The sequence below is a fragment of the Macaca nemestrina genome, chromosome 18, assembly GCF_043159975.1.
Source record: "Macaca nemestrina isolate mMacNem1 chromosome 18, mMacNem.hap1, whole genome shotgun sequence".
In the NCBI taxonomy this organism is placed as follows: domain Eukaryota; kingdom Metazoa; phylum Chordata; class Mammalia; order Primates; family Cercopithecidae; genus Macaca; species Macaca nemestrina.
The window spans coordinates 83,198,853-83,219,000 of NC_092142.1; the positions used below are offsets into that span (position 1 = coordinate 83,198,853).

The 20,148-nt window shown below is 50.2% G+C and overlaps 1 protein-coding gene across 5 annotated transcripts in view; it reads left to right on the top strand.

The window, feature by feature from the left end:
* Window positions 1-4,456: 4,456 nt before the first annotated feature.
* Window positions 4,457-20,148, top strand: part of LOC105496773 (WAP four-disulfide core domain 1) — a 47,650-nt gene continuing 31,958 nt past the window's right edge. Inside the window, exons 1-3 of one of the 5 annotated variants that reach the window (XR_011616628.1) lie at window positions 4,457-4,695; window positions 7,320-7,392; window positions 10,428-10,557. Coding sequence is in view for 4 of the 5 variants with exons in the window: in XM_011767369.2 (XP_011765671.1) it covers window positions 4,674-4,695; window positions 7,320-7,392; window positions 10,428-10,557 (225 nt within the window). In the remaining variant the exon portion in view is untranslated. Of the gene's footprint in view, window positions 4,696-5,546; window positions 5,697-7,319; window positions 7,393-10,427; window positions 10,558-17,683; window positions 18,329-20,148 lie in introns of those variants that run through there. The other 4 variants (XM_011767369.2, XM_011767367.3, XM_071085027.1 and 1 more) reach the window with 4 other exon arrangements.

The following is a 20,148-nucleotide window of genomic DNA, read 5'->3' on the forward strand; positions in this document are numbered from 1 at the left end:
TCATTCAATTCACTCATTCATTCCATTTCACCTCCTCCCACTCATTCATCCCATGCATTCACTATATCTTGTGATTCAGGCAGTTCTATGGTATTTATTCACTCTAGGCCATGTCTCTGATTTTATCATTCTATTCATTCATGATAGTCCATTTCACTCCATTTTATCCACTTCATTCCTTTTCATTTCCTTCATTCCCTGTATTCCACTTATTCAGGTATTTATTCCACTCTACCTTGTTATTGAATGAAAGCCGCATATTCCATTCTATGTGCCAGTGGCGTGCCAGGCACCAGGGCTTAGTTCTAGACTGTTGTGAGGTTGCATCCGCTGGATTTTAGGGCAGCAGGTGGCACCTGGTTTACCTGCTCAAGGGTGTGTGTGTGTGTGTGTGTGTGTGTGTGTGTGTGCATGTGTGTGTTGGGCACATGCATGCTGCTTTCCTAGGATGGGGAGGGGCTGTGCGGGCCCACACTCACTGTTCCTTGGTTTCTTCTGCTTTAGGGGAAGCTGTGTGTTGCTGAGGCAGTAAGTTGCATATGAACCTAGGTCAAGATGCCTAGTACCCGTGGGGGTCAGATTCTAGTCCTTGGCCTCTCTGAAGCTAAATAAATGTGATTAATTGAACTGACCTAAAACAAATGATTTTGCAAAATCTTGGAAAACAGTTCCATTCCTTTTGGTAGGTCAAACACTTCTCCTGTAATCCCATTTCAATGCCAGAGAGTTACTTTATCATGTTATCTATGTGAGCTGTCATTTATAGAAAAATGGGAGAGCAGAGGCAAGTAAAAAAGGGAGGATTCCTGATGCCACCCCCTAGAAATAACCAATGCTAATGTATTGGTGTGTATTTCTTCACATTTTTCAACGCACGTATGTACATAAAAATATGTGTTTTATGCCAGTGGCTCACGCCTGTAATCCCAACACTTTGGGAGGCTTAGGTGTGGGGATCACCTGAGGTCAGGAGTTAGAGACCAGCCTGGCTAACATGGTGAAACCCCATCTGTACTAAAAAAAAAAAAAAATTAGCCAGGTATGGTGGCGTGTGCCTGTAATCCCAGCTACTCGGGAGGCTGAGGCAGGAGAATTGCTTGAACCCGGGAGGTGGAGGTTGTTGTGAGTTGAGATTGCACCATTGCACTCCAGCTTGGGCAACAAGAGCGAAACTCTGTCCCAAAAAACAAACAAACAAAAATGTTTTTTTGCAAAAACTGAAATATAGAATACATTATGTTGTATAATTCATTTTTATCAGTTAGCAATACATTGTGAGCATTTTTCCAAATCAATAATTATGTACCATTTCAATAGGGGCATAGAATTCCATTGCATAAATCTATATAATTCCATAACCAATTCCTTAAGCTTGAACATTTGCCCCACCCCACTACTCCAACATTTTATGATCATAAGGTATGTCCCCGATGGGCATCCATGAGCGTCACCTTCTTCTGTAGTTGTCTTTATTGTTATTTCACTTAGCTAATCGGTGGAGATGACAGATAAAACTCAAACCAGCTCTGTTCAAATCATGACAAATTTCATTTTATAAAGGGAGGAGATTAATGAGGACAGTTAGGTTGGAATCAGGCAATGTTATACTATAGTTTAAATGCCTCACTTCTGCCCTTAGTAGCATCTGGCTGCTTCCAGCAGGGGGCGTTGTGAGCCAGAGCCTCATCAGGTGTGGACACTCTGCAGGTGCCTAATTGCATGGTGGGTTCCCGTCCCCTACCTGGGGCCCTACCTGTCTCACTGTCTGTTGGCAACTCAAGTTCCTTCTTTATTTCCTTATTATTATTGTTATTATTTGAGACACAGTCTGGCTCTGTCGCCCAGGCTAGAGTGTGATGGTGTAATGTCAGCTCACTGCAGCCTCAACCTCCTGGGCTTAAGCAATCCTCCCACCTCAGCCTCCTGAGTAGCTGCGATTGCAGGCATGTGCCACTGTGTCCCTCTAATTTTTTAAATTTATAGTAGAGATGGGGTTTCCCTGTGTTGCCAGGCTGGTCTTGAACTCCTGGGCTCAAGCGATCTGCCTTCCTTGGCCTCCCAAAGTGCTGGGATTACAGGCGTGACGTGCCTGGACTCTTTCTTTCTTTTGCTTTCTCTCTCTCTCTTCTCTTTTTCTTTCTGTTAATTCAATTATGCTCACTTACATCTACCCTGGACCAGTTCTCCCAGATTCTGCTAAATACACTTATCAAGGTAGCAAAAGCTAGAGTGCTATTGTGGCAATTATCCTAATACCTTTTAAAAGTGTCACCATTTTAAAGTTTTTAGCATTTAAGATTTTCCTTTGAAGCCTCCTTTCATCTAGGGAGTACAGTGTTAGCCACACTAATGATATACAGGTGGCTGTCCTGTGGCCATGAGAGGTGTGGATATACCAAACAGAAATGTGTCCAGTGTTCGAGAAAGATATTGGTTCTGGTAATGCCTCTCAGTATTGGGATCTGTTAATTTTGTAGATCTTAATTCTTTTCTGCTCTCCTGATTTAGAGACATGGTTTGCTTAAAATGCTGGCAACAAACATCAGAGTCAACAGGAGCTTGCTTTGTGGGAAGGACCGATGTGATTTGTGGATGGAGATGATAGTGATCAATGTCTTAGTTTTCACTGGGCTGTTTTTCTTTTCATGGGTAGTCATTTTTAATTTGCATAGCACTCCTGTGCAGCAGGTATGGCTATTATCCCATTTGATGGGGAGGGAACTGAGGCTTGGAGAACTCACACACTTGCCTCAAGTCTCATTTATGGGAAGCAGCAGGGCTGGGGCTTGAACACAGGGCCATGCACCTCAGGGTCTTTGCACCTGCCATGCCCCCTGCCTGGATATGCCTTTACTTCTCTCTGCAAGAGAACTCCTTTTCATCCTTCCAGTCTTGACTAGGATGTCAGCTGCTCAGGGAGGGCCTCCCTGCCCCCCACTCTACACAAGCCGTTCTCATCACTCACCACTTGCTTTTATTTTCTTCATAGCACTCACCACTGTGTGGGGGTTATCTTGTTTGTTCATTTCTTTCCTGTTTATTGTGTCACATCCCCACTCCCCCTTAGAATGCAAAGTCCAAGGGAGCAGCGACCTTGTCTTTGACCTCTCTGAGTCTCAGTACCCAGCACATGGCAGATGCTCAGTAACTATTTACTTACTAAATGAATGGAAAATTTCTGCCATCACTTTGGAAGCTATCAGCTTTTGATCCAGTTGAGGCAGGCGGGGAGGCGGGGTGGGTGGGAAGAAGAAGAAAGGGAGAGAGAAAATAAAGATGGTAACCTTTTTGAGCAGGGAGGGCATGTATTTTGCAGTGAATACATGTGCTGCTCCTGAGTCTGCTGTCCCTTCCCTTCCCTTCCCCCACTCCTGCTCTGCAGGACATCACAAAGGGACTGCCTCTTGCAAGCAGTGTGTCCCTGGCTCTCCTTCTGTCACTAGGCTCAGCCAATAGGCAGCATTGTGGGGAGGCTGAAGGGGAGGAAGAGGGAAGCCAGGGCATTTCTCCCCACCTCTCTGGACAGGTCTCTCCTTGGATGGGGTTTCCCAGGGGCCATGTACCCTCCATGGCCCCAGCTTTACCGGGCAGGCTGCCAGCTTCCTCCTGTAGCCCTAGATCCTGGCTGGTAGAAATGCCCCCTCCTCTGTTTGTTGCTCACCCTGCAGATGGGGTAGCACTTCTTGCCATTCATCTCTGGGTTGCCTTGTCACCCCTTTTGTGGTTTCTTGGCCCTTCTCTTCCTTGTATAGCCAATTCTCTGCATCTCCTCTGTTTTCAATATCCAAGGTTGTTTCCGTTTTCCCACTGATTAATAAAAAACCTGTGCCTTTGTTATTAGAAGAATGAAAATATAGGCCAGGTGCAGTGGCTCATACCCATAATCCCAGCACTTTGGGAGGTCAAGCGGGGGGTGGATCATCTGAGGTCAGGAGTTCGAGACCAGCCTGGCCAACACAGTGAAACCCTGTCTCTCCTAAAAATATAAAAATTAGCCGGGCATGGTGGTGGGAGCCTGTAATCCCAGCTACTTGGGAGGGTGAGGCAGGAGAATCGCTTGAACCCGGGAGGTGGAGGTTGCAGTGGGCTGATATCGTGCCACTGCACTCCAGCCTAGGTGACAAGAGCAAAACTCCATCTGAAAAATAAATAAATAAAATAAAAAATAAGCATTAGAGAAACCACGGGAAGCCGGTTCTTGAGGAAGGGGAGAGGCTGAGCAGGTGCGTGGGCCTGGGCGGGGGCTGTCACCTTTCCCACAGGCCTGCTGTGTGTGAGCCCTGCATGCCTGGCCGGGCAGCGGCTGGGAGCTTGAGTTCCAGATTTATGCGCCCATCACACTGTGATTTATTATCGGACAGCTTGTTTTTGCAAGCAATAGATTTATTTGCACCAGGAGCTGCATAATAAGGATCAAGGACTCTTTCTTTCTCTCTTATTTTTTTAAACTCCTGCCATGCTAACGTGTTCCCCAAGGTCCCTGCCAGGAAGGGCATCAGAGAGCTCAGTGTGCTCTGCTGTCCCATGGATCACTCCAAGCTGTCACTGACCTCCAGGAAGGAAGAAGGAGGGGTTCCATGAGGAGTCTCCATGCAGGTCGTGACAGTGCGGTCCATGGTTGAATGGCATCAAGTTGAGCTCCTGATCTCTCTTGGGTGGGCTCCTGGCTCTGGATGGCTGTGGATCATCAGGCAGGTCAGTGTCCTCAGCTCTTAGGTAACAAGGGATATTCCCAGAAAAAGATGGCTCAGCTCAAGCTGAGGCTTCCCTTCCCTGCCAGGGCAGCTCTGTCACTGTTCTCCGGAAAGCAGGTTGGCCAGGTGCATAAGTGGACCTGGGTTCACATCCCAGTCCCACTGGGTGGAATCAGGCAGTGTCTTCACCTCTCAGCCTCGGTTTTCTCTTCTGTTAAGTGGGGACACAATAGTAATATGTACCTCAAAGGGCTGGAAAGAGGATTAAGGAGAGACCTACAGGGTAGGGCACACAGTAGTTGCTCATGAAATATGAGTCACTTCACTCCCTTTTCCCTTTTCCCTTCTGCTTTCACAGCTGCTCATCAGTCCGGCTGGATGAGAACGTGGTGTGTATCAGTCAGGATGTATTTGGTGGTCGGCAACAAAAAGCTCAACTCAACTAGCTTAACCCTAAAGAAGATTAGTTTGTCCCATGTAGCAAGAAGTCCAGAGGTAGGCTGGCTCCGAGACTGACTAAATTCAACAGCTCAGCGATGTCACCAAGGACTCAGGGTCGTCCCCCCGCCCCCCGGCTTGTCCTCCCACTGCCAAACACCATCATTTCAGTGTTGGTCTCACACTCTGGCTTTCCTCACAGTCACAGAGTGGCTGCTGCAGATCTGGGCATCGTATCCCTACTGAGTAAAGTCCAGATGTGCACCTGAACCATCACTTTCCTGCATCTCTGAGATATGAGGACCACTTTCCCAGAAGCTGCTAACCTGACATCCCTCCCACCTCATTGGTCCAAATCGGACGACAGACTGATTCCTGAACCAATCACCAATAAGAGGGGGAAGGAATACCTGGTTGGCTGTTGGGATATCAGCTGCCATCACCACTAAGGAGGGACTGGCTTTGAAACCCTGCTGCCATTGCCCTTCAATTTCTCCACTCATCTCTGGATCCAGGAAGAGCCTTCCTGCCCCTCAAGACCCTCATGAGTTTCCAGTCCAGCAGGTATTAGGACCAGGGGCAGGTGTCTGGGAAATTCCTTCCACCACGGCCTCCACTTACGTGACTGGCCAGCTTCCTCTCCTCTGTGGGTTTAGAAGTCACCCCCTGGACACCGCTCCTTCACGCCCTGTCTTAAGGGGGTTTTCCAATTCCCTAACATGTCTCAAGTCACTTTCCTAGGCTTTCTTAGGCTTTTGTGTCCTTACAGCATCGGTCTTCATGATCTTTGCCTTCCGACTGATGGCCCCCTTCATGACGGAGGGATCCCACTCACATTTTGTCCAGGTCACCTCGCCTACCAGGACCCCTACCCCTCATCACCAGGGCCCGCCGTGGGGCATCCCCAGAAACACAGGTGGAGCTGGTGTGTAGGAAGGTGGGAAGCAGTTACTTTTCTGGAAAGTTGGTGTCCTCTGGGAAGAGCTTGTGAAATTGCAAGCCCACCTCCTGGGAGACGCATCAGCACAGGGGGATGGTCTGACATCCAGCTTTTCTGGACTTAGAGTTGGTTATTTGTTAATGACGTTCCTGGCAAGTGACAGCTTTGAATGGTTCTGTCTGGATCAGCTTTTATGAAGCCAACACTAACATCTTCCTGGATTGTCTGACTTTGACCCACAGCAGAGGACCTTGAGCCCCCAACCAGCCCACCACAGCGGGGTGGGGAGGATTAGCGATGGACTGACAGAAGTGATGACATTGGGGGGCTGACACTTAGTTTTCCTGCCCTGACTTGGGGTGTGGGGCGTGGAGTCCTCAAATCAGTTTCTGCTAGCCAGGTCCTTTTACTTTCTACCTTATTTTTCATTGAAGTAAAACTCAAAAAGTTACTCATTGTAAGCTGGGCACCATGGTTCCCACCTGTAATCCCAGCACTTTGGGAAGCCAAGGCGGGCGGATCACTGGAGGCCAGGAGTTTGAGACCAGCCTGGCCAACATGGCAAAACCCCATCTCTACTAAAAATACAAAAATTAGCCAGGTGTGGTGGCGCGTGCCTGTAATCCCAGCTACTATACTCAGGAGGCTGAGGTAGGAGAATCGCTTGCGACCGGGATGGGGAAGCTGCAGTAAGCCGAGATCATAGCACTGCACTCCAGCCTTGGCGAGACAGAGCGAGACTCCGTCTCCAAAACAAAAAGTTCGCTGTTGGAAAGTGTAAAATTCAATGGCATTTAGTACATTTGCAACGTTGTGCTGCTGCAGATGCGGGGGCCAGGCCAACCAGGTCTGGGAAGTGGATGACCCTCAGGTTGCTGGGTGTCTGAGGAGGTCCCTGCAAAGTCAGGGCAGGAGCACCCACGCATGCATTCGGTGAACATTCTCTGAGCTACTGTGTGTGCTAGGTGCACGGTAGATGAGAAGGAAAACAAAAACAAGAAAAAAAAGACTCAGTCCCTGTCCTTAGGGTGCCTACCGTCCCGTGGCAGAGTCAGGCACTGACAGAAAAAAATGTCACTTCCACCTTCGGGGTTGCACAGGTGCTGTCAAGCAGTGGGACAAGGGGCTAGGAAAGTATTTTCTAGGGGAACTGAGCTGGCCTGGAGATCAGGGAACATTTCTAGGAGAAAGGGACCAACTGTCTTGCTAAGGGCTGAGATATGTAAAAGTTTTAACAATTTTTTCAGCAAAGAAAACAGGGAAGAGTGCCCTGGGGAGTGAGAATGGTATACACAAAGGCTGTGTGGCGAAGAGTGCATGGTGAGTAGGCACACGGAGAGGGTCATTGTGCTGGGCTGGGAGGAGCGAGAGGGAGCACCGAGTGGGTGGGGGCAGGTTGGGGAGAGGCCAGATTTGTTGGGCCTCCTGGCCCTGGCTGCTTAGTAGAATCATGGGTGAGCTTTGGAACTAACTGGTTGGGATGTAACTGAGTCGGATTCTGATTCACTCGGTGTGGGGTGAACCCGGCTGTGGGTGTTGTTGAAACGCACCTGCTGCAGGTGATGTCAGTGTGCAGCTGGGCTGAAAAAGGCTGCGTCTTTCAAGGCCTTTGTCCTAAGAAGGCAGGGGCAAGGTTTTCATCGTGGGAGGTGGGAGAGTGGGGGCGGGTCTCGCAATCAGATTTGCTTTTGGAGGAAAAATGAAAACAAATGACTGAGCCACAAACCCTACTTTAGGGGTCGTCCAGGTCCTGAGCTTAAAATCAATAGAAGAGCAGCAGAGGCCCAGCCCCTGCAGCTGGAACGGGCTGCGTCTGCTGAAGTTCTGGGCCTGGGTTTGGTCGGGGGAAGGGTGGCAAGGCCAGCTGGGCTTTTGGACTCACGCACTCCTGGTTTCCCGGCGTCCTACTGCTTGAAGGACGACCGTGTTTTCCTGCAGCAACCCCACATGGCAGAATGAAGCATGGGAGGCCGTGCTGACCCGAGCCCAGGGCTCAGTTTCTGGGTGGCCTGGCTCTGGGTGGGGCACCCTGTGGGGGCGGGAGAGGGAGAAGAGCAGGCTCTTTGGAGTGTGAGGAAGCGACTCCGAGTCCCCTGCCTGGGAGGACTGTGTGGGAAGGGGGAGAGGACCATAAGTGAAGGTCAGTAACAGGGCAGCAGGGATGAAGTGGGGTCGAGGTCTGGCTCTCTAAGAAGGCAGCCCCAGGGAACATCTGTTTCCATTCACAGCCGGGAGCGGGGCTGGGCGGGGCCCGCCTAAAGGCCAGTTGTGCAATGGGAGGGGCCTTTCCCATATCCCTGCTCCCTGCTCTTTGCGAAGGCCACAGTGAGGAGGGAACCGCTGTGAATTAGGCACCTCCTAAGTGCTGAGGGCCTTTGGGCTGATCTACACTGTCCCCTTTAATTTTCCTGACTTCCTGGCTCAGAGAGTGTGAAGGCTGGCCTCAAGTCACACAGCACAGTGGTTGGATCCAGGGCTGATTCCTCTCAGAGACACAGCAGGCACAGTGTCCAGGGTCCGTGAGACTTGGAGGGGCCCGGGAAGGTGTTTTAATTTTTCTAAAATAGGGTGGAAAAAAAGAATATAATCCAGCTTGTATTATTCATCTTTTAAATCAATGCACCTGTAAAAGATGATTGTGAATCAATCATCTTTTTTCAGTAGAGAAAGGGGCCTGCAAAGGCAGAAGCGCTAGGGCTGGTCACCTAATGTGCCTCTGTTTGGATGGTGCCATCCTACCACTCAAGCAAGGCCCAAACCTAGGGTCTGCCGGCCTCTTCCTTCCTCTCCTCCCCATGGCCAGCGGGCTCTAGCCCTTCTCTTGCCTTCAGCTCCATGATCCCTCCAGCTAGGTCAAATCCCTTACTCTGTGCCCGTACTGCACCTGACCTTCCTATAATACGCGTATCATGTAAGGGTTTCAAGCACAGGTTCTGAACACCAGTGTCTGGGTTCGAATCCAGCTCTGCCACTGATGAACTGTGCTCAGTTGACAAATTCTTAATCTCTCTGACTCTCATCCCTTGTCTGTAAAGTGCGGATGGTAGGAGAACCTACTTATCAGAGTTTTGATGGATGAATGGTGAATGTTTTAAAACCACTTGATTGTTAATCTAAGACTCAGTTTCCTTATCTGTATAATGGGGGTGATGATAGTGCTCACCTAGAAGAGTTGTAATAGGTTAAATGAGTGAATGTTCTTATTTTGTTATATTTATTTATTTCTTGAGACAGAGTCTTGCTTTGTTGCCCAGACTGGAGTGCGGTGGCACAATCTTGGCTCACTGCAACCTCTGCCTCCTGGGTTCAAGTGATTCTCCTGCCTCAGCCTCCTGAGTAGCTAGGACTACAGGCGCACACCACCACACCTGGCTAATTTTTGTATTTTTAGTAGAGAGGGGGTTTCACCATGCTGGTCAGGCTGGTCTTGAACTCCTGGCCTCATGTGTTCTGCTCCCCTCAGCCTCCTAAAGTGCTGGGATTACAGGCATGAGCCACCATGCCCGGCTAGAGTGATTATTTTTAAAGCCCTCAAAACCATGTGTGGCACGAAATGGTACCATCTGAGTGATTATTAAAAATACTGATTAATATCTGGCCCCTCCGTGTGGCAGTGAGCCTTAGAGGGGCTGTGGCTGGGCCTGGTTTTACTCTCCTTGGTGTCCTCAGGCATGACACATAGTAAGTACTCATATACTTGAATGAATGAATGGGTGTACTCTGCTCCGCCTCCTCGTGCCAGTATGTTTCTCTCTGCTGGAAGTCATTCACATTTTAGTGTGAAGTGTGAATTAATGCTGCCTGTCCCCTTTGCATGATCTGATCACTATGGAAAAAAGGTTCTATCTCCCTGGGAAAGGAATGTGAGGCCTCAGTGACCAGGTCGGGGCATTTTATCGGCAGTAAGGATGTTTTCCTGGACTCTACACCTAGGAGCATGTCCTCTGCCTCCTTAAAGCAAGGCATCGAAGCACTTGTGCCCTTTATATTTTTAAAGATAACAACCAGGCACGGTGGCTCACACCTGTAATCCCAGCCCTTTGGGAGGCCAAGGTGGGCGGATCACCTGAGGTCGGGAGTTCGAGACCAGCCTGACCAACATGGAGAAATCCTATCTCTACTAAAAATACAAAATTAGCCAGGCTTGGTGGCACTTGCCTGTAATCCCTGCTACTTGGGAGACTGAGGCAGGAGAATCGCTTGAACCCAGTAGGCGGAGGTTGTGGTAAGCTGAGATCATGCCATTGCACTCTAGCCTGGGCAACAGAGTGAGATTCTGTCTCAAAAATCATAATAATAAAAATAAAATAAAACAAATAAATAAATAAATATAACATTTTCCTCCTTTTTCTGAGGGACAGAAGCCTTTGGCCGGCAGCACAGGTCAAACCCCAGCTCAGAGGAGACGAGAGGCCCAGCCAGTTCCAAGGCCTTCCCAGAGGAAACCTCGCCCACAGATCCGCAGGAAGTTGCAGTAATGAGTTGGTAAGTCCCCAGGAGGACTGCCCGCTAAGTTGGGATCAAGTTCAGGCTGCCAGAGCTCAGATAAACTAGAAGGGCCTCTGCCACTTGGGACATAAAGTTCTGAGCCTGGCGGGAAGCCGGGAAGGGGTGGTGGCCCTGAAATCATGATGGCACGCAAGCCCTGGGGAGCAACCTCAGGCCCCAGCTGGGAGCATCCAGCCCAGCTGTCAGGCTGCAGTCCTGCCTTGTCGCTGATCAAAGGAAAGCAGTTGGTTTCCCTGGCAGATTTGTTCTGTGTTTATTTCTCCTCTTGGAGCTTTTCTCCTCGCACACAAGACCTGCAGTACTGCTGTGTTCTCCGAGTAGTAGTTACCTTTCTTGTGTCAAAGGCTTCAGGAGGTGGTTTTATAAGTTAATGTTTGCAAGAAATTAACTGAAGAGTCACTGCTCGGCATCCTGGGTCCCTGTCGTCTGAACACCGCTGCGGAGTGGATAGCTCAATTGAAGGACATTTATTGAGTGCCTCATGTGTGCCAAGCCCTGTGTATATTGAGGAAAGCACTTTGGAGTTCAGTCACTAGCTCGGACTTTGGAAAATGCACCTAAATTCTGTGGCCTTCCATTTCTTTATAGAACAGGGATCATTCCTGACGGGGCCAGGATGATGACATTGATTCTGTCCATTGGTCTGGGACTTACTGAGGGCTGATGCCACCCAGTCCCTGTGCAAGGCGCTGGGTTGCAGGCAGTAAGAGATGCAGATACTTGACCTTGCAGAGCCTATATCCCGCTTGTGGATGTAGGACCTTCCTCTTTTTTAAAATTTTTAATTAATTATTTATTTATTTTTAACAGAGTCTGGCTCTGTCGCCCAGGCTGGAGTGCAGTGGCGCCATCTTGGCTCACTGCAACTCTACCTCCCAGGTTCAAGCAATTCTTCTGCCTCAGCCTGCCGAGTAACTGGGACTGCAGGTTCCCACCACCACACCCAGCTAATTTTTGTATTTTTCATACAGATGGGGTTTCCCCATGTTGGCCAGGCTGGTCTTGAACTCCTGACTTCAAGTGATCTGCCCACCTCAGCCTCCCAAAGTACGACCTTCCTCTTGATGCTGTAACAAATGACCATAAACTTAGTGACATGGATGGAGCTGGAGGCTATGATCTTAAGTGACCTAACGCAGGAAGAGAAAACCAAAGATCACATGTTCTCACTTCCAAGTGGAAGCTAAACATTGACTAAAAGTGATTGTAAAGATGGGAATAATAGACACTGGGGACCACTAGATGGGGAAGGGAGGAAAAGGGGGGATGGGCTGAAGAACCACCCATTGGGTGCTCTGCTTATGGCCTGGGTGATGGGATCATTGGGATCTGAAGCCTCAGCATCATGTAATTTACCAATTGTGAACTCAACAAGTTCACAAGTCTATGATTTCACAGTTCTGTTGATTAGAAGTCCTATCTGAGTCCTGCTGGGGTAAACTCTGGGGGTTTGCAGGGCTGTGCTCCCTCTGAGGTTCTAGGGGATCACTTCCCTTGACTTTTCCAGCTTCCAGAGGCCGCCTGCATTCCTTGGCTCTTGGTCCCTTCCTCCATCTCCAAAGCCACAGCATCCGTGTCAAATCAACTTTCCCTTGACTTCCACCCCCACCCGACTTCCACCATTCATCTCCTTCTCTGACTCTCACTCTCTACTTCCCTCTTATAACGACCCTCGTGATTACATTGGTCCCACCCAGATAATCCAGGATGTTCTCCCCATCTCAAGATCTTTGATTTAATCCCTTCTGCAAAGTCCCTTTTGCCAGGCAAGGCCATATGGTCACAGATCCTAGGGATTCGGATGTGGACATCTTTTAAGGGCCCATGATTCTGACTACCACGGGGAAAGAGACAATCAGTGATAAACATAATAAGTACATTACGGAAAAAGAAAGCAGGACAAAAGGGGTTGGGAATTTACAGTGGTGTAAAAGAGACAGATGGTGATTTTAAAAGTTCAGTTGGGGTAAGCCTCATTGAGAAAGCAAAATTGGAGCACAGGCTGGAAGGAATTGAGGGACCAGCTAAGCAGGTGTCTGGGGAGAGAGCAACTGGGGGGCTGTGCGAAGGCCCTGGGGTGGAAGCTGTCAAGGAAGAAGCTATAGCAGAGCGAGCATGATGAAGAGAAGTGGAGATGGTGATCTAAAGAGCCCAGCACTGTGCCAGGCATATAGGAAATGCTCACTAAAAGAGGTTCCTGTCCATGTCCCCAAGAAAGCTTCGGAGATGGACAACACTCAGCCCTGTCCTCAAAAGTTTATGGTCAAGTGAGGACAGAGGAACATGTACAACCGTCTTCTACATACTATTCATTCAACACTCACGACAACCCTGTGAGACAGGTATGCTACTCCCATGTTACAGATGAGTCACCCAAAGAACAGAGAGGGCAGGTCACTTGCCCAAGGTCATACAGCTGGGAGGTGTCAGAGCAGGTATCTACACCCAAGCAGGCTGGCTCCAGAGTCTGTGTTCTTCTTTTTTAAAATTTCAACTTTTATTACAGATTAAAGGGTATATATGTGCAGATTTGTGACATGGGTAAATTACATGCTGCTGAGCCTTGGGGTCCCAGTGCCCAACGGGTGACTCTTCAGCCCATGTCCACTTTCCCCCCTCTCCCATCTACTGGACCCCAGTGTCTGTTGTTTCCATCTTTATGTTCATATGTATGCAATGTTTCGCTCCTGCTTACAAGTGAGAACGTGTGGTGTTTGGTTTTCTGTTCCTGCATTGGGCCACTTAGGATAATGGCCTCTACCTCCATCCATTGGAGCCCTTGCTGCAAAGGGCATGATTTTGCTGTTTGTTATGGCTACACAGTATTCCATGGTGTACAGATACCACGTTTTCTTTATCCAGTCCGCTGCTGATGAGCACTCAGGTTGATTCCACGTCCTTGCCATTGTGAATAGCACTGTGTAACAAACATATGAGTGCACTTGTCTTTATGATAGAATGAATTACTGTCCTTTGGGGATTGAATCTTAGAGAGGGAGTTTGATATCTCAGACCAGCACCACTTAGTAGAAACTTAAGGCAAGCCACATGTGTAATTGTAAATTTTCTAGTAGCCATGTGAAACAGGTATGAAGCTGGGTGCAGTGGCTCATACCTGTAATCCCAGCACTTTGGGAGGCTGAGGTGGGTGTATGGCTTGAGCCCAGGAGTTCAAGATCAGCCTGGGCAACATAGTGAGACCCCATCTCAAAAAAGAAACAGGTACAGTTAATTTAATACCATACTATATTTAACCCAATATAGCATAAACATTAACAGTTGAATGCACAACCAACATAAAAACTCCTAATGAAATGTTGGCATTTTTTTTCCTGTCTCCAGCCAACAATAGATGTTAGCAAGGCTGTGGAGAAAAGGGAACGCCAAGGCAGGAGAATTGCTTGAACCCGGGTGGCAGAGGTTGTAGTGAGCTGTGATTACGCCACTGCACTCCAGCCTGGGCGACAGAGCGAGATCCACTGTGGGTGGGAAGGCAAACTAGCTCAGCCACTGTGGAATGCAGTTTGGAGATTTCTCGAAGAACTTAAAGTAGAACTACCATTCAACCCAGCAATCCCACGACTGGGAACATGCCCAAAGGACAGTAATTCATTCTGTCATAAAGACACATGCGCTCCTACGTCTTCCAAATCTGGTCTGCATTTTATTCTTATGACAGATCTCAATTCGGACCAACCGTGTTTCACAGGGAAGTACAGTCAGAGAGCAACAGCCACATCGAGCCATCAAGCAGGCAGATGAAATGTGTTATGCATGACTCTTCATTCCACAGTCTTTATTGAGTGTCTGCTTTGTACCAGGCACTGCTTAGGCATCGGCGATTCCAAAGCGAACAAACAGATCCCCAAAAGCTGCCCCCTTGGAGCTGACATCCTAGTGTGGAGACATAGACAACAAATACAGAAAGCAAAGTCAGTAAAATACAGAATCTGTCAGGTGGAGATGAGCGTGAAGAAGCATAAAACCAAGAGGGGCAGTGTGAGTCCCAGTGGTATGGAAATGGTGGTTTTCAATCCCGGGGTCAGAGAGGACCACAGCAAGAAAATGACACGTGAGCAAAAGTCTGGAGGAGGTGATGGGTGAGGAACGCCGCAGCTGGGTGGAAAACCATTCCAGGTGGAGGGCGCTGCAGGGGCACAGGGCTGGCGCCTTGCCCAGCAAGGAGGCTGAGAGAGGGCATTTAGAACCTCATCTACCCAGAGGGAGGGGAGTCATACTCTTGGCAGAAATGGGGCCACCCAGGGATTGAGAGAGAGAGAGAAAGGCAGGAAATGGGCCAAGACTGTAACATCAACCGGAAACGCCTACCTTTTAAGGGGAAGGTGGAGGAGATGGAGGATGAGCAAAAACCACTTGGGAGGCGTTGGCTGCCTTAGGAGAGTGCGAGACCCCAGGTTCCAAGGAGCAGGAAGTTTCTCAAATGGAACCTGGGCCAAGGGTGGCACTCTGCCTGGGCAACAGGGTGAGGGTAGAGGAGGCCCAAGAGGTGGTGGCGCAGAACGCACATCTCCTAACAGCAAGCATGGGCTAAGCCTAGAGTCGCGTAAGTGCAGCTGGACCTCGTGGCAAACCTGCGGGTAGGTTCTGGCTCCTTATCCCTGTTTCACAGATGAGAAAACAGAGGCACAGAGATGGGGCAGGACCTGTTCCAGGTCGTCCTGGTAGGGGTGGCAGCTCCAAATCACCTATGTGGGTGACTCCTGGCTTCTAAATAAACAGCCTCACCCTGCAGGGAGGGGCATTGAGACTGTGTCCCAAAAAGCTGAAAGAAGAGGCAGTACAGCACCCTGGACAAGGCCCCCATAAGGGCTCAGCCAGTAGTTTCCCGATGAAGAAATGAACGAATATTCTAGAATCTAGGGTAAGGTAACGACCAGGGCTGGCCCCAGTGGGAGGCAAAGGAGGCATCTAGGGTCTAAAATGTAAAAAGACTCTCACTCTTGGGTTCCTGCATTTACAGGACTCTGATGGTGAACTTAAATTTTGCATTGCTCACTGGGCAAGTGTCTTAACCACTCTGTGCATGGGGCCCTAGACAGCACCTGCTTATAAGGCTAATAGGAGACCTAAATGCATTAAAATGCAGGAAGTGCTTCAAACATTGTCTAACCCACAGACTAGATGGTTTTTAAGTTGTTTGTTTGTTTTGTTTTGTTTTGTTTTGTTTTGATATAGGGTCTTGCTCTGTGACCCAGGCTAGAGTACAGTGGTACGGCTCACTGCAATCTCTGCCTCCCAGGTTCAAGTGATTCTCCTGCCTCAGCCTAAGAAGTAGCTGGGATTACAGGCATGTGCCACCATGCCTGGCTAATTTTTGTATTTTTAGTAGAGACAGGGTTTCAGCATGCTGGGCAGGCTGGTCCCCAACTCCTGATCTTAAGTGTTCTGCCCGCCTTGGCCTCCCAAAGTGATCACGGCTCACTGCAGCCTCAACCTCCCAAGCTCAGGTGATCCTCCCGTCTCAGTCTCCCAAGTAGCTGGGACTACAGGTGTGCATCACCACGGCTGGCTACTGTTTTTTATTTTGTATTTTTTGTAGAGATGGGGTCTCACTATGTTGCCCAGACTGGTATTGAACTCCTGGGCTCAAGGGATCCTCTGCCTCCCTAAGTGCTAGGATTACAAGTGTGAGCCACCGCACCTGACCTACATGGACTATATGTGTTTGCTACTATTGTCATTCACCAAAAGGCTGAGAGGGGTTGATGGTACCTGCCCAGGGCATTCTTTTTTTTTTTTTTTTGAGACGGAGTCTCGCTCTGTCGCCCAGACTGGAGTACAGTGGCCGGATCTCAGCTCACTGCAAGCTCTGCCTCCCGGGTTTATGCCATTCTCCTGCCTCAGCCTCCCGAGTAGCTGGGACTACAGGCGCCTGCCACCTCGCCCGGCTAGTTTTTTGTATTTTTTAGTAGAGACGGGGTTTCACCGTGTTAGCCAGGATGGTCTCGATCTCCTGACCTCGTGATCCACCCGCCTCGGCCTCCCAAAGTGCTGGGATTACAGCCTTGAGCCACCGCGCCCGGCCTGCCCAGGGCATTCTAAAGGCTGTGCTGGCCAGGGGGTGGGGGGTGAGGGTCTCTAGGGAGGGAGGAACCGACCTTTCTCGAGCACTCACTCTGTGCAAGTGTTGGGCACGGCTGGCACCCTCTCCTGTAGCCCCACATCAACCTCATGAGGCAGGTGCTTTCACGTGCCCCTTTTACAGATGAAAGAACTGAGGACCGTGAGCAAGAGGCTTTCCAGCGTCTCACAGAGGCTGAGCTGGGATCAGGCAGCTGCGTCAAGCCTAGTGCTTGGGTCCCTTCTGCTTCACCTAGGGGGTGCCACAGCGTCTGACCTACCTGGGTTCCAGCCTCCTCTCTGCTGCTGTTGCATGACCTCAGGCAGCCCCCTCTGTTTCCTCATCTGTAAAGTGGGCATCAAAACAGTATCTGTTTTGGGGCCAGGTGCAGTGGCTCACGCCTGCAATCTCAGCACTTTGAGAGGCCGAGGCGGGCAGATCACTTAAGGTCAGGAGTTTGAGACCAGCCTGGCCAGCATGGTGAAACCCAGTCTCTACTAAAAATACAAAAATTAGTCAGGCGTGGTGGCATATGCCTGTAATCCCAGATACTTGGAAGGCCGACGCAGGAGAATCGCTTGAACCCGGGAGGCAGAGGTTGTAGTGAGCTGTGATCATGCTACTGCACTCCAGCCTGGGCGACAGAACGAGATCCATCTCAAAAAACAAAACAAAACAAAGAACCAGTATCTGTCTTGGAGGTGCTGAGAATAGACAAGGGAATATAAAGTTTGTGAAATGTTGAGCCCACTGTGCTACATTCCTGTAAAGCACACACGTGCACATGCACACACACGTGCACACACATATGCACACATGTGCAGATACACAGGCTGACAGTGACAGCACACTTCTTGTGCTCAATTTCATTTAAATCTCACAAGAAACACACGCTATGAGGAACTACCCACAGGCCCACATCAGAGAGGAGGACCCTGGGGGGTGCAAGGGTGGGAGTCGTCTCCTCACAGCCACACCCTCAGCCAGTCCCCGTCCAGCAGCCTCTTCCAAAGGAGCTTTTATGGGCAGATAGTTTGTCAGCCCAGCTTGAAATGTGAACAAGGTAACAGCCGAGCCCCCATCCATCCTGCTGCACTCCCCTGCATGTCCAGCCCCAAGCCCTGCATCAAGCACACCTCCTCGGGAGGAGACCGCCCCAGCCTGCAAGGAAGTGCTCATTATGGAGAGTGGAGAGTGACAGGCCACTCCCGGCCACGTCTCCAAGCAAGCCGGTGCCCCCTCCTCCTGCTGCCACCGCCCACTGAGCTGCCTGGACTGCAGACGCCCTGGTCGGAGCCTCTGGGGCCAGATGTTATAGGGCAAGCTAAAAATAACCGGGCAGGCCAGCCACCATCGAGGAAGGGGCATGTGCTGGATGCAGACACATGATCCGAGGGACTCTGCTGGGTGGAACTAAGGAAGTCCAGCAGGCTGTGCACGCTCCTGTCCCCACTCGCAGGCCCACGCGGTGAGGGGGCCCCTCTTCTGTGTGCGTCTGGAAGGTTGCTGCCCAGTGAGGAAATGCCTTTAACCAGCGTGGGGCCGGGCAGCTGCAGGAGGCAGATCATCCAGGCTCTGTGCCTCTCGCTACTTCTGCTCCACGCCAGCTCTGCCAAGAATATCTGGAAACGGGCATTGCCTGCGAGGCTGGCCGAGAAATCCCGTGTAAGTGCCTGGGATGGGGAGACTGGGGCAGCCTCTGTGGGTGGGAGGCAGCCTTGAGGAGAGGTGATCCCTGGACACTGCCTTCTCCTGTAAGTGCTGTCCCAAAACCTGGCAGGGCAGGCGTCTTCCTATCCGTGTGTGTCTGAGTTGTGTGGTGGGCAGATGGGGTTCACCCCCCGAAAAGGACCCTTGCCTGTGAGTCAAGAGGCAAAAGACACATCACATGTGTGCAAAAGAATCGTGCCTCGCTTTTGCCTTATTACAAAAGTATACACGCTCCTGAAAGACAGCATCTAATTTCAGAGCCCCAGGACTTAAACGGAGCATTCCGTCTCCATGATCAGTACCAAATGTTTGTGAAATATACTTACACATTCATGTGGTTGTTTATTCATTCTGCAAACAGAGTGAATACATTCTGCTAAACAGAATTTAGCAGAAACCGCTCTGGGGAAGGCACTGTCTGGGGTCCTATGGGTGTAAGATGAAGGAGGTACCAGCCCCCATCCTCAAGGGTGGCGTGACCGAGGTGCAGAGGCAGTTGGGTGACAAACGACGGCAGTACAAAGAGAAGGCACGAGGCAGCGAGTGGCAAGAAACACACGCCCTGGGGCCAGCTGTCTTGGTGTGAATCGGGCTCTGCTGCTCATTAGCTGCGTGACTTCTCTCAGGCAAGCTGCTTGACATCTCTGAACCCCAGCGATCTCATCTGCAAAAGAGAGAGGGATGCACTCCTTCTCACAACTATGTCTGGGTCGCCACCGTTTACCAGGCACTGTCCTAGGCTGTGGGGATACAGACCTCAGATCTCTGCCTGGAGAACTCACTGGGGGGCTGGGGGCAGCAGAGAATAAATGAGAGAGATCTCATTTATTAGTGTGTGCAGTTTGCGAGTGCTGAGGAAGCAATAAAGCGGGAAGGGAACTAGGAGAGAGAATGGGGTGGAGGAGCCTATCATTTTTGCTTCCTCCCACTCCCCAGAGATCACAGATCCGCAGGGACAGAGTGAGCCAGGACACTGTCAGCACACAGAGGGATCGAGAAGGTAATGCTGGCACCCACAGCACCTGCGTGAGGATTAAATGACTCAGTAGGCAGAACGTCTTTGCAACAGAGCAAGCTGGCAGTGCATCTTGGCAGCTTTCAATCAAATAATTGTGACTTTGGTTGGTGTTGCCTAACAGGGTAGCATGTAGGTTCCTTGGGGTAGGGCGGGATTCTGTTTCACTAGCGTGTGCCCCTGGTGCCTGCCATTAAGTTGGCACCTGGTACATTCTTGTGGGTGAATTATGAGCAGATGCAGTGGTAGCAGGGGATGTGTGTGCAGCTCTTCCCCAGGAGAGTCGGACAGGGTTTTCAGGGTTGGGGACATTGGACCTAGGGCTTTAAAGGATAAATAGGAGTTTGCCAGCTGGAGAAGAGGGAAGGGAGAATGATTAATGACCCCAGGCACGGTGGGGTGTCTGAAACTGTACTGAGGCAAATCTGGGCCTCCAGCGCTCATAGTCTCCATGTTGGCCACGTGCTCGTGGTGGGAGACAGGAGGCCTCCAAGAGGTGGAGAGAGTAGTAGAGTGAAATGATGAGGCGCTTGGAGAAGGGAAAGCTCATGTGAGAGGGTGTAGTCACCTAAGGCTTCCTGGAGGAGGTGGAGACCCTGACTGGAGCTTGGGGAAGGATTAGGAATTAGGAGGAGGAAGGACATTCCCGGAAGAAGGCTCAGCATGAGCCGAGGCTCACAGGCAGAAGTGGTGCATTTGAGAGCTGCTTGGGAGACCAGATCTGGCCAGAGGGGAGGCAATGAGGAAGGTGAGAGTCTCT